At 41.1% G+C, this 16,414-nt stretch overlaps 1 protein-coding gene across 7 annotated transcripts in view; it reads right to left on the reverse strand.

The window, feature by feature from the left end:
- CSMD3 (CUB and Sushi multiple domains 3) overlaps positions 1-16,414 on the reverse strand; it is a 2,085,767-nt gene that overhangs the window by 456,767 nt on the left and 1,612,586 nt on the right. For all 7 annotated transcript variants that reach the window (XM_073679791.1, XM_073679790.1, XM_073679789.1 and 4 more), the window contains 2 exons: positions 5,765-5,861; positions 1,093-1,197 (listed from right to left, as the gene is read on the reverse strand). In XM_073679791.1, the coding sequence (XP_073535892.1) occupies positions 1,093-1,197; positions 5,765-5,861 (202 nt within the window). The remainder of the gene's footprint in view (positions 1-1,092; positions 1,198-5,764; positions 5,862-16,414) is intronic.

Raw genomic sequence — 16,414 nt, forward strand, 5'->3', positions numbered from 1 at the left:
AGAAGTGGTGAAAAAACTGAAATAACAATAAGCTCAATAAGGCTTTATTTGAGTAACAGTGGGGAGACAAAAAGCAATAATACTCACCTGGTAAGGGTGTGTGACCACAACCACTAATAAGCTTAGGCTGCTGCAGACCCACAAATAATATAAACTAAAATGGAAAAGGGTTAATTCTGCACCGCTAGTAGATCAAGGATGGAAGATAATTGGTATCCAGAAATACAGTTTATTTGTCAAATAAACTGTATTTTTGGATACCAATAATCTTCCATCCTTGATCTACTGGCGGCGCAGAATTAACCCTTCCATTCCAATTTAGTTTACACTCTACGGAAGTGAGAAAAAGAGAGAGAGAGGACCCCGCAGATCATAAGAGCTTACACTCTACAAGCAAGAGACTCAGTGACTCTGGAGATGGAAAACAACTCTACTGTATAAACTATGCTCCACTGGGAACCACTGGCCTATGATGACCCAGGTACTGACCACTACTGTACAAGTTATGAAGATTCGCTAGATGTCATAGTTGCCGGGCATTGTGGGGAGGCCAGCACAGCAATGCAAAATAACATTAGCCTGCTCTTTGATGCTTCAGCAGTGTGGGAAATTATACAAGATTTATTTGTGCAAATCGCGAATCGAACCTCAAAATATTCAAATTCTCTTGAAACCGACAATTTCAGGTAATTCGACTCAAACTTGATCCTTCGTCAATTGATTCACTGATCTCTAAACAGAACCAATTTTAATACTCTAGTCCATCCATTGATCAGCTGATTGCTAATTTTTCTATTAATGACAACATTGAAAGTTTGGGGAAAAAAATTTGAAAGATTTTTTAAAAAAAATTGATTTAAAGAATAAGTCGTATTGTGATGACACATTCTGTTTAACTTGAAATGTCCATCATGTACTGTATATAGAAAGCAAGAATAAACAAAGTCATCAAATGAAACAACCCCTTACAGTAGAGTAACAGAGCTATTCCTTTTGATACATAAAGATGTAAAATAAATGAATTCTGACAATGTTGAAAGCTGATAGTAATGTGCTCCGCTTTGTATTGTGTAGAAAACTAGAGACAATTACCTGTGTATTCCAGATGGAACCCAGCTGCAGAAACACTGATGTCTGATTGAAAATTTAAGTACAGATTGTTTGATGTGCTGTTTAGAAGATGAGGTATGGTGGTTCCTAGGAAGGAAAAATATATCATACACTGTATGAATAGGAATATATCATACGAACTGCAATTATACTCAAATCTATGTTTTTAAAACATTAAGGAGGCATGTCCGCTACTTTGATATTGATGTCTTATACTTATGAAAGCACGAGTTCATTATTCGCAACACATTCATTCCATGCATCTAACACTATGATGCAACGTTCATCAAGTCCAGAAATCTATTGGTACATGGGTTACTCATGTACAAAAATCAAAAGGGGTGACAGCATATAAGGGATTCTTCAAAATTATTACAGTGTTCGTTCCATCAGCAGCTTACAAAACATGCAATGTTTCGACCCTTTGGGTGGTACATGACAAATACACCAGACAGGATCAAAATGTTGTATGCTTTGTAAGAATCTTTTGGATGGAGTCAGACCTTTTTAATTTAATCTTCAGTTTAGGTAATAAACATCAGCTCAAAGGGATCTGACATCCGGCACCACCACGGATCAGCTTCAGTAACTGCTAGAAATAAACAGTGTATGGAGCAGAACACAGTTCTGTACATTGTGTAGTTGCTGTTGATGAGGACTGCAGCTTGGCACATACTCAAAGAGCTGATCTAGTACCAGATCTCTGAATTTACTTTTAGAGAGTTTTAAAATTTTTTGTGAGATACTCTATTGAGAGTTATGCTACATTTGTCTATATGTTCCACTCAATAGTCATGATTTTAGTGGTTCTGATATGGTAGTACAATACTTATCCTCATATAACGTCTCAATGAAGTTAATATTTTGAGCCTTTGGTGCAAAATTCAGTTCACTGCCGAGATATGTGCCTTAAACACTAACATAGAGTGGCTTGTTGGCTTGCTTGACCTTTCTACACTTCTATCTATTTCCTATAGTATATACATACAGTGAAGGAAATAATTATTTGATCCCTTACTGTTTTTGTAAGTCTGCCAACTGACAAGGACATGAACAGTGTATAAATTAGATACATTTATTTGCATTTTGCAGTGAGAAATAAGTATTTGATCCCCTACAAACCATTATGAGTTCTGGCTTCTACAGACCAGTTAGGTGATCCTAATCAACTTGTTACCTGCATTAAAGACAGCTGTCTTACATAGTCACCTGTATAAAAGACTCCTGTCCACAGATTCAATTCATCAGTCAGACTCTAACCTCTGCAATATGGGCAAGACCAAAGAGCTTTCTAAGGATGTCAAGGACAAGATCATAGACCTGCACAAAGCTGGAATGGGCTGCAAAACCATAAGTAAGACGCTGGGTGAGAATGAGACAACTGTTGGTTCAATAGTAAGAAAATGAAAGAAATACAAAATGACTGTCAATCGACATCGATCTGGGGCATCATGCAAAATCCCACCTCGTGGGGTATTTTTGATCATAAGGAAGGTGAGAGATCAGCCTAAAACTACACAGTGGGAACTTGTTAATGATCTCAAGGCAGCTGGGACCACAGTCACCAAGAAAATCATTGGTAACACACTACGTCTTAAAGGTTTAAAATCCTGCAGTGCCCGCAAGGTCCCCCTGCTCATGTAACACAGGTATTTTAGATGCAGTGATACAGAAACACAGAGCAGCCAGTACAGGGTTAATAAACAAGTGTGATTTACTGTAACAGGGTCAATCTCCACGCAGGGACTAACAGGGAAAATATCGGGACAACAAGGAAGTAGCAGGTAATATGCTATAACTGACAATCCACAGTTCGGCTAGATGTAGCAGAGTCGACACGGTTGTATTCGGCAGTTTCACACTTAGCTGACTCTTGCTCCTCACAAGGCAGTTGCCGGCTGGTGCCCATGTTGTTTTCTTCCGGCTTCCCCACATAAACAATGCTCCATCTTCTGGCGGCAGTGGGCGGTCTCTGGTTTGACGCGCTGAGCCCCTAGTCCATAACAGTGCACCTCACTTGCTCAGCTCCAAGGATCCTGCGTCTCTTCTCCCTCTAGTCAGGCTTGACTTCCACCGTCCACTGCTGCTTTTCCCGCACAAAAAACTCCTTTTCCACGCTCTTCCTAAACACGAGCTCAGCTCTCTGGTCACCTGACTCCTCATCTCCCTCCCTTGACAAACCCCAGGATTCCAGGTCACCTGACTCCTGTCTCGCAGTCTGTCTTCTCCCTGCAACAAGTGACATGGCCCCGGCAGTTCCGGATCCCTTGTTCTGAAAGTACTTATACCCCGGTCTTCCCCCTTACACTCAAGAAAGCACATGTGCAGGCCCGTCTGAAGTTTGCCAATGAACACCTGGATGATTCGCCGAGTTATTGGGAGAAGGTGCTGTGGTCAGATGAGACAAAAATTGAGCTCTTTGGCATTAACTCAACTCGCCGTGTTTGGAGGAAGAGAAATGATGCCTATGACCCAAATAAAACTGTTCCCACTGTCAAGCATGGAGGTGTAAACATTATGTTTTGGGGGTGTTTCTCTGCTAAGGGCACAGGACTACTTCACCTCATCAATGGGAGAATGGAGGAAGCCATGTACCGTAAATTCCTGAGTAACAGCGTCTTTCCCTCCGCCAGGACATAAAAAATAGGTCGTGGCTGAGTCTTCCAGCAAGACAATGACCCAAAACATACAGCCAAGGTAACAAAGGAGTGGCTCAAAAATAAGCACATTAAGGTCATGGAGTGGCCTAGCCAGTCTCCAGACCTTAATCCCATAGAAAACTTATGGAGGGAGTTGAAGCCTCGAGTTGCCAAGCGACAGAATCAAAATCTGAATGATTTAAAGATGATCTGCAAAGAGGAGTGGACCAAAATTCCTCCTGACATGTGCGCAACCCTCATCATCAACTACCAAAAAACATCAGATTGCTGTGTTTGCCAATAAGGGTTTTGCCACCAAGTATTAAGTGTTGTTTGCCAGAGGAAACAAATACTTATTTTTCACTGCAAAATGCAAATAAATTTATCTAATGTATACAATGTTGGATATTCTATCTCTCAATGTTAAAATTAACCTACCCTTAAAAATGTAGACTGTTCATGTCATTTTCAGTGGGCAAACTTACAAAAACAGCAAGGGATCAAATAATTATTTCCTTCACTGTAATTACATCCTTGGATCAACAAGTATCAGCCAACATGAATTTTTCATGGACCATTAGACATAAGAAGAGTCCAAAGCCTATAGCAGTGTTCTCGACTTGTGAATAAGGGGCTAAATGTTGCTTTCCAGCTGTCAACAGCTAAAGGTACTATTGTAACATAGTATTACTAAGGATGTAATAGCTTTACTATAACTTGGTACCAGGGTCTAAATCACATTTCTGGCAGATAATACCTGGTCAAATTGTTGTATGGTTCTTACTTTTTAATATTTAATATGGCTCAACACCATCTGTCCTAATTTAAAGTTATTTGCAACCTTATAAAGCTCGGGGACTTTTGAGTAATGAAATTTGGCTTTTACCACTGCCCAACAGTGACTGATTTGACCCATCATTCACTATTGTTTATATACACTTTGGAGTTGTTAGGGATTTTTAACAAAATTAAAAAATGTTTTAAGACTAGAAAAATCCAATACATTATATTATAATGTGTAGAAAGGAATAAACATGTTCTGCAACCTCTTCTCTATTTAAAATAGCGCAAAACAGGGCACCGTTTTAAAGATGGGTAAGTAAAGGGTTATTATTTTTCTGATCACTTATAATGAATAAAGAAAGTGTTCTAGTAGATCTCCATAGACTTAATATCATCATAGCTGCTCGGATGACCAATCGCTCATCCAACAACTATCTAATATTTATGGCCATCTTTACTTTTGTTATTTTGATTTGTTCCAAAATTATTAAAAAGCATACACCTCATGTTAATGTCAATGCAATTTTAACGGTCAGTATTCTTGAAAAGTTTTTCCTTCAAACATACTTATCAACTAGTGAGACAATAAAATATAGATGATTAAGTCCTTCCCAAGTTCTACCCCTGAAGTGCCGCAAACATGGTGGAACTGCCCACATTTAGGTGGGGTTTATGTAAACTCTGCCCATTTTCAGCTCAAAAATTTATCCAGATTGTTTCCAATATTTCCAGCAAGACATAGTGCAAATTTGAAATTCTTGGCAACTATACCAGCTAGCTGAAATGTCTGCGAATTACTCCTAAAGTGCTGAATTTGCACCATTTCTTCCATAATAACTGTAGCCTAAGCTACAGTATATAACCTTTAGAGACCATACTGACTTTTTTTCTGGACCAAAATGAAAAGTTGCAAGTATTACTGTCAAAATGTCATAGAATATCAAATGCCTTATTTTTAGAGGTACAGTGCATGCCAAATCCTGGTATGCACTACCTAATATATGTGAGCCAATACCCCCTGTTAGAAAGTCTTTACATTGATATTTCCAGGGCTCAATGATGATTCTATAAAAAACTTAAAAGTCAAATGCACATTTCTTTAAAATCGAATGCTAAATATCACTTTCCTAATGTACTCCAATTATCTATTCCATTGAATACTTCCTCCAATTTTTTTGTTTTATCAGCATTATTAAAATAGGTCACCAAGGAAGCCTGTAGTTCTTGCTTACCTGAATAACTGCCAAGTCTTGGAGCATTGTTGTCACCTCCATCATAAAAATCCAACGAGTCCCAGTTATGTTCTGTAGCGAAACTGACAACCTGCACCTGGGGAATACACAGAGAGACAGAATATTCCTGAGCTTCAAAAAATTCATAAAGGAAAAAATAAGCAGAACAACATGTAAATATAACACAGTATATTCTAAAAACCAAACCAATTCATGGACTTCTTCTAATTATGAAACCAGTATGAATAGTTGTGTCCTTCCATTCCTTTCCTTTTTGCTCAAAATTTTCCAAGATATTCTATTGTGAGATATTTATGCTACATTTGTCTATGTGTTGCACCCAACAGTCATGATTTTATTGGCTGTGATATGGTATTACAACACTCATCTTCAAATAAGATCTCTAAGGAATTATTTTTTAGGTTTTGGGGCAAAAAATCAGTTCACTGCTGAGACATGTGCCCAAAACACTAAAACAGAGTGGCTTGTTGGCACGCCAGACCTTTCTACAATCTTCTCTAGTCCCTCTAGTATATATAATTACATCCTTGGATCAACATGGATCAACCAACATGAATTTTTCATGGTCCATCAGACTGAAGAACCTGACGGTACTAGAGTCCATAAGTTATAGTAGTGTTCTCCAACCAGTGACTAGGGGGCCAGACGTTGCTCTCCAGCTACAGGTACTATTGTAACCTAGTAAGTTCTAAGGATGTAATAGCTTTACTATAACTTGGTACCAGGGTTAAGATTAAGTCACATTTCTGGACGTTAACACCTGATCAAATTTTATATGGTTTTTCTTACCTTTTAATATTCAATATGGCTGAATGCCATCTATCCTACTTTAAAGGTACTTGCAAACTAAAAAAGCTTGGGGATTTTGGAGTTACAAAATTATGTTTTAATATTTATTATGCTTTTCTTATATAGTGGCATCATATTCCGCATTATTATTTCTGTCCCCAATGGGGTTTACAATCTAAATTCCCCATCATTATGTCTTTGAAGTGGGGGAGGAAACAGGAGAACCCGGAGGAAACATGGAGAGCACATACAAACTCCTTGCTGATGTTGCCCTTGGTGGCATTTGAACCCATGACCCCAGTGGTGCAAACCACTGAGCCACCATGTTTTATCACTGCCCAACAGTCACTGAATTTACCCATTATTCACTATTGTTTACAATAACTTTGAAGTTGTTAGGTCTTTTTGACAAAACTAAAAAATGTTTTCAGACCAGAAAAATCCAATGCATTTTATGTCTGCTTCATATCTGCAGATTCATAGATTCACTCCCTATTTCCATTGAAAAGACTATTTTAGTAGAGATGAGCGTTGTTCTACTCGAACTGTTCGCCAATCTCAAATTCGAGCTGTTTTGGGCAGTGTTCGAGCCGTTCGGCGAACACGAACAATTTGAGAAAAATTCGGCTGTTCGAGGTTATGTTCGATAACTGTTCGTGCACCAAAATCATAACTGGATTTTTTCTCAGTAATGATGAAAATTAATGTTAATACGCAGTTTCAGTGTACAGCGGGGTGGGGGGAGGGGCAGGGGATGGATCTCTGCAGGAACAATGAAGATCTCCATTTTTTTTTTCTCTTTCCCGCATTTACAGTGGGGAGGTGCAATCTGTCAGCCTGTCAGCCTATTCACACAAGCAAGGGCAGGTGTCATTGGCAGTGTATGTCACATGTCCTTGCCCTATAAGACCAAGCCATTTTCCCCGTCGCCACCATTTTCTCACTGCTGCAGCTGCGTGTTAGATGGCACCGCTGTTGCTGTGTGCGCTATACCTTGTTAATTTCAAGCCAATTTTCGCACAAATCTACAGATAGCTTGGGAGTAGGGAATAGTTGTGATTGCAGTCCTTTTAAGGACTAGGTTACAGCATTTCCTATGAATTTTATCAGGCAGGTCTGTGCTCTTAAATAGATAGGTTGTGGGAGTAAAGACTAATTGTAACTGGAGTCCTTTTCAGGACTAGGTTACATCAGTTCCTATCAGTTTTTGCCAGGCAGGTCTGTGCCAGTGCTGTGCAAGTTTTTTTTCACAGCATTTGGCTGAATCTAGCAAAGCTAATCCTTTTTGGCCTATTGCAGAGTGTGTTAGTCAGTGGAGTAGCCTATCTGTGTTGCAAGATATACCACCTGTGTATAGAATACCAATTTTTTTACTGCACCTAGTGAAGTAAAATCTTTTGGGCATAGCATCATTCTATTAGTCCATCTATACTGACCTCCATCAGGTTGCAAATTGAATATAATTTTTTTCTGCATCTAGCTCTGAAAAAATATTGGGCTTCTAGCTGTGTGTGGGACTTGTTGTATTAGTCCATCTATACTGACCTAAATCAGGTTGCAAACTGAATATATTTTTTTCTGCATCTACCTCTGAAAAAATATTGGGCTTCTAGCTGTGTGTGGGACTTGTTGTATTAATCCATCTATACAGACCTCCATCAGGTTGCAAACTGAATATATTTTTTTTTTGCATCTACCTCTGAAAAAATATTGGGCTTCTAGCTGTGTGTGGGACTTGTTGTATTAGTCCATCTATACTGACCTCCATCAGGTTGCAAATTAAAAAAAATTTTTATCTGCATCTACAGTACCTCTGAAAAAATATTTGGGCTTCTAGCTGTGTGTGGGACTTGTTCTATTAGTCCATCTATACTGACCTCCATCAGGTTGCAAATTGAATATAATTTTTATCTGCATCTAGCTCTGAAAAAATATTTGGCCTTCTAGCAGTGTGTGGGACTTTCTCTATTAGTCCATCTATACTGACCTCCATCAGGTTGCAAATTAAAAATAATTTTTATCTGCATCTACCTCTGATAAAATATTTGGGCTTCTAGCTGTGTGTGGGACTTGTTCTATTAATAAATCTATACTGACCTCCATCAGGTTGCAAACTGAATATATTTTTTTCTGCATCTACCTCTGAAAAAATATTGGGCTTCTAGCTGTGTGTGGGACTTGTTGTATTAGTCCATCTATACTGACCTCCATCAGGTTGCAAACTGAATATATTTTTTTCTGCATCTACCTCTGAAAAAATATTGGGCTTTTAGCTGTGTGTGGGACTTGTTCTATTAATCCATCTATACTGACCTCCATCAGGTTGCATACTGAATATATTTTTTTCTGCATCTACCTCTGAAAAAATATGTGGCCTTCTAGCAGTGTGTGGGACTTTCTCTATTAGTCCATCTATACTGACCTCCATCAGGTTGCAAATTAAAGATAATTTTTATCTGCATCTACCTCTGAAAAAATATTTGGGCTTCTAGCTGTGTGGGGGACTTGTTCTATTAATCCATCTATACAGACCTCCATCAGGTTGCAAACTGAATATATTTTTTTCTGCATCTACCTCTGAAAAAATATGTGGCCTTCTAGCAGTGTGTGGGACTTTCTCTATTAGTCCATCTATACTGACCTCCATCAGGTTGCAAACTGAATATAATTTTTTTCTGCATCTAGCTCTGAAAAAATATTTGGCCTTCTAGCAGTGTGTGGGACTTTATTAGTCCATCTATACTGACCTCCATCAGGTTGCAAATTCAAAATAATTTTTTGTCTGCATCTAGCTCTGAAAAAATATTGGGCTTCTAGCTGTGTGTGGGACTTGTTGTATTAGTCCATCTATACTGACCTCCATCAGGTTGCAAATTAAAAATAATTTTTATCTGCATCTACCTCTGAAAAAATATTTGGGCTTCTAGCTGTGTGTGGGACTTGTTCTATTAGTCCATCTATACTGACCCCCATCAGGTTGCAAATTGAATATAATTTTTATCTGCATCTAGCTCTGAAAAAATATTTGGCCTTCTAGCAGTGTGTGGGACTTTCTCTATTAGTCCATCTATACTGACCTCCATCAGGTTGCAAATTAAAAATAATTTTTATCTGCATCTACCTCTGAAAAAATATTTGGGCTTCTACCTGTGTGTGGGACTTGTTCTATTAGTCCATCTATACTGACCTCCATCAGGTTGCAAATTGAATATAATTTTTATCTGCATCTACCTCTGAAAAAATATTTGGGCTTCTAGCTGTGTGTGGGACTTGTTCTATTAGTACATCTATACTGACCTCCATCAGGTTGCAAATTGAATATAATTTTTATCTGCATCTAGCTCTGAAAAAATATTTGGCCTTCTAGCAGTGTGTGGGACTTTCTCTATTAGCCCATCTATGCTGACCTCCATCAGGTTGCAAATTGAATATAATTTTTATCTGCATCTAGCTCTGAAAAAATATTTGGCCTTCTAGCAGTGTGTGGGGCTTTCTCTATTAGTCCATCTATACTGACCTCCATCAGGTTGCAAATTAAATATCATTTTTATCTGCATCTACCTCTGAAAAAATATTTGGGCTTCTAGCAGTGTGTGGGACTCATTGTATTAGGCTAGGGTTCCCCAACTCCAGTCCTCAAGGCCCACCAACAGGTCATGTTTTCAGGATTTCCTTAGTATTGCACAGGTGATGTGCAGGTGATGTAATTATCACCTGTGCAATACTAAGGAAATCCTGAAAACATGTCCTGTTGGTGGGCCTTGAGGACTGGAGTTGGGGAACCCTGTATTAGGCCATCTATACCAAGCTCCTCCAGCTTTGAAATTAATAATAATTTTTAGCTGCATCTAGCCCTGAAAATAATTTTTCACAATAGTGGTAGCAATAGAAATATGGGGCGCGCGCCTGGCTAACAAAAATATACGCTTCATAACACAAAACACCAGCCTAGCGCACTGCATTAATAAGATGGCATCATCGTCTCTCCCAGTGCTAGGCCTACTACGCAGGCTAGTATTCCTGTGCCTAAAACACAATGTATGGGTCCGCGCTAGCCACTATGCTGAGGGGTATAAAGCTGCTGCTAACGCTTTATAACAATTCAATTGGCAGATTTTCACAGAGCTCTTCCACAACGCCCACCCATCGGGCAACAGTTGCCCACCCTCCCTATGGGATCTAGTGGCGAATAGTTGATGCCATTAATCAGAGCGTCAGTTGCCCCGTCAACGTGGCAAGCATACAGTAAGGCATGGGAAGAGTGGACACGACTAGTAGCAGGCAGACGGGTTGACCAATGTGAACAAGCCAGATCACAAGTCACCATAGAATTTCTCCACCAGCTAATGATGAGGGGCATATCAGGGGCGTCAGCGCAGCGGTGTCTGACCGGAGTAGCATTTCACTTCCAACTACTGAATTGGGGAGATGTGACAAAGATTCATCATCAGACAATCCATAAAAGGGTGGAAAAGGGGTCAGCCAAGTCAGAAATGTAGACGTCCCGTCCCGTGTCACTAAAACTGATTTCTCACATCTTATCCCTAACACCATTAACATGACACTCACAATTTGAAGCAACACTAATGTTTACTGCATTTGTGATCGCCTTCTTCGGGGCGCTATGTATAAGCGAATTAGTCCCTCAATCCAAAATTACCACCAGTGGACGCTTATTACACCAGGAAGTAGTCATAGCCAATAATGCAATACGTGTACGCATACAACAATCGAAAATGGTTCCAGCGGGCAGGGGTACTTGGGTACTTCTACAACCCACAAACGGTACACTGAGTCGGGTAACAATAGTAAAAACATATCTAACCATCAGATCACAAAGTAATTTCTTCCTATCACACATTGATGGAACGCCATTATCAAGATACCTGTTCCAAGCTATATTTAATAAATGCATAACATCGGCAGGGAACCACCCCAAAGATTACGGGACACACTCATTCCGCATAGGTGCGGCCACGGAAGCAGCAAGAGCAGGACTGTCAGAAACGGAAGTTCAGAGGATAGGGAGATGGCGATCCACGTGTTTGGCAAGATACATAAGACCGGACTTGTTATCCTAACGTGGTTTGTTTCTTTTAAAGGTGACGATAAGCCAACAGTGTGAGTGATAGGCCACTCGTATATATATTGGGCACAAAAAAGGGCGAAAGTCCGCCCAGGCAGGAGGAAATTAGAGTTTCATAACACATATTTCAACTGGAGAGGTATTAGAGGCCTGCTATAACCACAGGTACTAATGGAGGTAATCAAGGTAGGGAGAGAGGCAAGAGGTCCGGTCATCTTAGTTATACAGGCCGGGGGAAACAACCTAGGTCATCACAAGAGCGCATAACTAATGGCAATAATGAAACTAGACACTGAGCGCTTCAGAGAATTTTTCACAAAACTAGCTATAGTATGGTCAGAGATTGTGCCGATAGCGGTATGGCAAGGTGCGCGAGACATCACGGCCATCGAATGGACAAGGCGGGTAATAAATATTCGGATGGCAAAATTTAGAAGAGACAGAGGTGGTGTAGTGATACGACACCGACAACTGGAAGGAGATAAAGCAGGCCTCATACGGCCCGACGGTGTTCACTTAATAGATATTGGACTGGACATATTCCTGTCAGGACTCCAGGACGGAGTGGAACAAGCATTAAGAGTGATGGGTGGGGGTCAGAGTCCTGCATACGAGTACGCTGGATCCTCCGTGGCCTGGAAATAGAAAGGACATGTTGGAGAGTTACACTTGTTGGCCAACTTGCCGGAGTGGGGACCCAGGGCATGCTGCAACAAGCTGAATTATTTTAGAAATAAAATGCCTTTCTAATGGAATGAGTATAAAGAGTTAATAAAGCTGTGACCGATCCTCACCCATCCAGTTGTAAGAGTTACATTATTGGGTTGTCCATGAAAGGGGGGCGGTAGGGGGGCTAAGCTTCTGGGTTTGGTTGGGGGTCCCCACAGTCTGCCTAGGCTAGATTAATTTAAAAATTCTTATTAGATACACAGGCGGTGCAGCTTGCTTCGCAGCTGGGCTACTACGCCCAAAGTATTGCCTAGGCTAGAAGCAGTTAAAAATTCTACGCTGACTAGCAGACACTGAAGATTTGGAGCAGACCTCTGAGTAAACAGCTCTTCAGACTCAACCATCTGTGTTACCCCAAGCCATAGTGTATGTAGTTTCTTACAGTTAAAAGGGGGGGTGCGACCCAACCCACCTGGAATTGACGATGCCAACGTCACGTAAGACACAGCAAGGGGACTCCCAAAATTGTGGCACAGACACCACTTAACCCTAGAACGCATACCTGTGGCCTTGCAGGCCCGCCCAGTTAATTGTTTTCTATTTTCTGCAAGATTGCTTTAGTTAGAATTTTGAAACTCTAGGTATTCTTCATGTATATAGTTGTTTGTCATTTGAGTTTGAGTTATTCCATGTTATTTGCACACGGGCCTAAAGGGCCCCAGGTATGTGAAAGTGTAGATTTTTATGGTCATGCGTTCTAGGGTTAAGTGGCATCAATTGCCCCACTGTTGCTTAAAACGGTTGGTGAGGTGATTTTACCAAATCCCCAAGCTTTTAGTCTCCCAAGGATGACACAGGGGTAGAAATATCCTTGCGAATCCATGATTTGATCATCTTTATGAACGTGAGTCTGTCTACATTCTCAGTGGACAGCCGCGTGCGCTTATCTGTCAGCACACCACCAGCAGCGCTGAACACACGTTCAGAGAGAACGCTGGCTGCATGGCATGACAAGATCTCCAAGGCGTGAGTGGCGAGCTCCGGCGATTTTTCAAGATTGGAATACCAAAATGAGCAAGGGTCCAGTGACACAGTCATGGCTTCGATGTTCACTTGGAGATTCTCCTGTACCATCCTCTCTAGGCATTGACTATGTGTCAGACTTCTTGTCTCCTGTGGCCTTGCAAAGGATGGTCTAAAAAAGTGGTGAAACGATTCCACAAAATTGCTGTTACCAGCAGATACTGTTTTACTGTTACTGTTTGAGTGATGAAGACTCGACAGTCCCACCGTTGGCAAGTTAGAACTGTGAGATTCACTACGTGCACCACTGGTGTTTTGTGGAAAAGCACATGTAAGATTCTGCAACAGATACTCCTGCATTCGTCAATACCTTTTTATGGCAGGAATTATTTCGGCAAATATACTTTTGTACCGGGGATCTAAGAGTGTGGCAACCCAGTAGTCGGGATTACTTCGAATTCTGACAATCCGGGGGTCATGTTGCAGGTAGTGCAGCAAGAAGGCACTCATGTGTCTTGCGCATCCAGAAGGACCAAGTCCTTGTTGTGTTGGTAGCGAGGTAAGAATCATGCTTCCTTCCTCTGCCCTCTCCCTCCAACCTCGCACAACAGAAATGTGATCAAGGTCTCCTTCATCTGATGAGTCTTCCATGCCCATTGCCAGTTCGTCCTCCACTTCTTCCTCGGCTCCTGCACCTTCCTCAACAGTTTGGCTGCTACCATGTGCCCTGGTTAATCCCTCTCCCCCACCCTCCCATGCCTGCCGCCTTGGTGCTGCCAACCGTCTGGACCTTGGAGATGTTATCCCTTCCGCATACGACTCCTCCTCTACTTCCTCCACCTCCTCTTGTCCCACCACCTGACTCCGAATTCTGTTTAACATGTGCTCCAGCATGTAAATCACCGTAATAGTCATGCTGATAATGGCATCGTCAGCACTAAACATCTTCGTCGCCATTTCAAGACTGTGCAGAAGGGTGCATTGGTCCCTGATCTGAGACCACTCCTCCAGCGTGATTTGCCCCACCTCTGGATCTCGTTGGCCAAGGCTATACGTCAGAACGTATTACACCAGGGCTTGTCGGTGTTAGAACCTTGCTCTTAGGTTTTTTTTCCTTTGCTGGTCACATGACCTTGTTGGCCTATTTAATCCTGCTCCGCCCTTCTGGCTTTGCTGGACTTCATTGTATATCTACTTTCTAGCTAGCCTGTGCTCTGTGTCTTGCTCTGTTAGTTTGCTTGGTCTACTGACCTCTATGTTCTATATATTTTGTTTGTTCGTCTGTCTGCTACTATTTCTGTTAGGAGGTGTCCCATATTCCTCCCAGTCCTTAGTACTTGTAGGGATTCCTTCCCCACATCTATAGGTCTCCGTACAGACTAGCTTAGGACTTTAGCAGGTCTGATCGCAGGATCAGGTTCCCTGTTACATCGTAGGGATTAAGCTGAGTTCTATCGTAGGGACAGATCTCCTCTCTTTCCTTAGCTCTGGTAGCAGAACATAACAGTAAGTCCAGCCAGCAAATTCTCTAAGGAAAGATCTTTCTGTTCCATCATGGTGTCGGTTCAGGATTTGGTTCATCGCCTGCAGGGACTCTCTCTGGAGGTGGCCGAGCTCCGTCAGCACGTGAGTAACTGTCCTGGAGCACATTTCTTGGAGCCTAAGGTATGTTTGCCGGATTTAATTTTTGGTGAACACCGAGAATTTTTTTCATTCAAAAATGCTTGCTTATTGTATTTTCGTTTGAGACCTAAGTCCTCTGGGGATGAATCCCAGCGCGTAGGGTTCATATTGTCACTTTTGCGCAAAGAGCCTCAGGAGTGGGCCTTTTCTTTGCAACCTAGTGATACATGCTTCAGATCAGTGGATAGTTTTTTTTCTGCTTTGGGACTATTATATGATGATCCTGACCGTGTCGCATCAGCTGAGACTGAGTTGAGACGTTTAAAACAAGGATCAGGTAATGTGGAAAAATATTGTACTCATTTCCGTCGTTGGTCTACTCAAACAGGGTGGAACGATTCTGCTCTGAAAAGTCTATTTCTTGCTGGGCTCAGTGAAAGGGTTAAAGACCTGCTAATTGCTTATCCTACACCTGAAGATTTGCAACAGGCTATGCAATTAGCTATACGGGTGGATAGAAAACTGCGTGCAAGGGTTAATGAGAGCAAATCCTCTGCTATGTCAGTTTCTGGTTATGAGAATGTGTGTACTAACAGTGGTGAACCGATGGAGATTGGATCGGTGGCACCTCGCTCTCAAGAAAAAGACCGTCGATTTTTTGAAGGCTTGTATTTCTATTGCGGAAAATCTGGTCATTTGATTAAAGGCTGTGAGCTTCGTATGAAGAAAGAAAAAAAAATGGTCAGTCATGCCCGTATTGCCTGTTTAAATTCCAAGGGTGTATTTTTAGCTGCTTCCACGATTGCTCAGGAAAAATTAATGGAATTTCGGGTGTTTGTCGATTGTGGGTCTACTCTGAATGTTATTGATGGGGGATTCGTGGAAAGACTCAATTTAAAACCTGAACCTTTATCATCCCCCATTGCTGTGGTTTCTGTGGATGGTTCCCCTTTGAAGAATATTACTCTCAAGGTCTGTGAATTTCCTCTCACTATTAATGGTGTTCACCATGAGAAATTGGATTTGGTAGTGTTGAATAACTTGCCTTCTCCAGTAATATTGGGATTGCCCTGGTTAAAATTTCACAATCCTGTACTGGATTGGTCTACCAGTGAAATTAAATCCTGGAGCCATAAATGTTATGACAAGTGTTGTAATGGGCGTATTGCAGCTTTGGATAGGGGAGAATTGCCTGTTCCTATTCAGGATTTTTGGAGAGTTTTTTCTGAGAAGGAATCGCAGGTTTTGCCTCCCCATAGAGACTATGATTGTTCTATTGAATTTGTCCCTGGAGTGACTCTTCCTAAAAGTCGTTTATTTAACCTTACTATTCCTGAGAGGAAGGCTTTGGAGGAATACATACAGACAAGTTTGGCCGCCGGTCACATTAGGCCCACTAAGTCTCCTGTGGCGGTTGGATTTTTTTTTGTAAAAAAAAA

Source organism: Phyllobates terribilis, unplaced genomic scaffold, assembly GCF_046119375.1.
Source record: "Phyllobates terribilis strain yellow unplaced genomic scaffold, ASM4611937v1 Scaffold_4__5_contigs__length_816908805, whole genome shotgun sequence".
NCBI lineage: Eukaryota > Metazoa > Chordata > Amphibia > Anura > Dendrobatidae > Phyllobates > Phyllobates terribilis.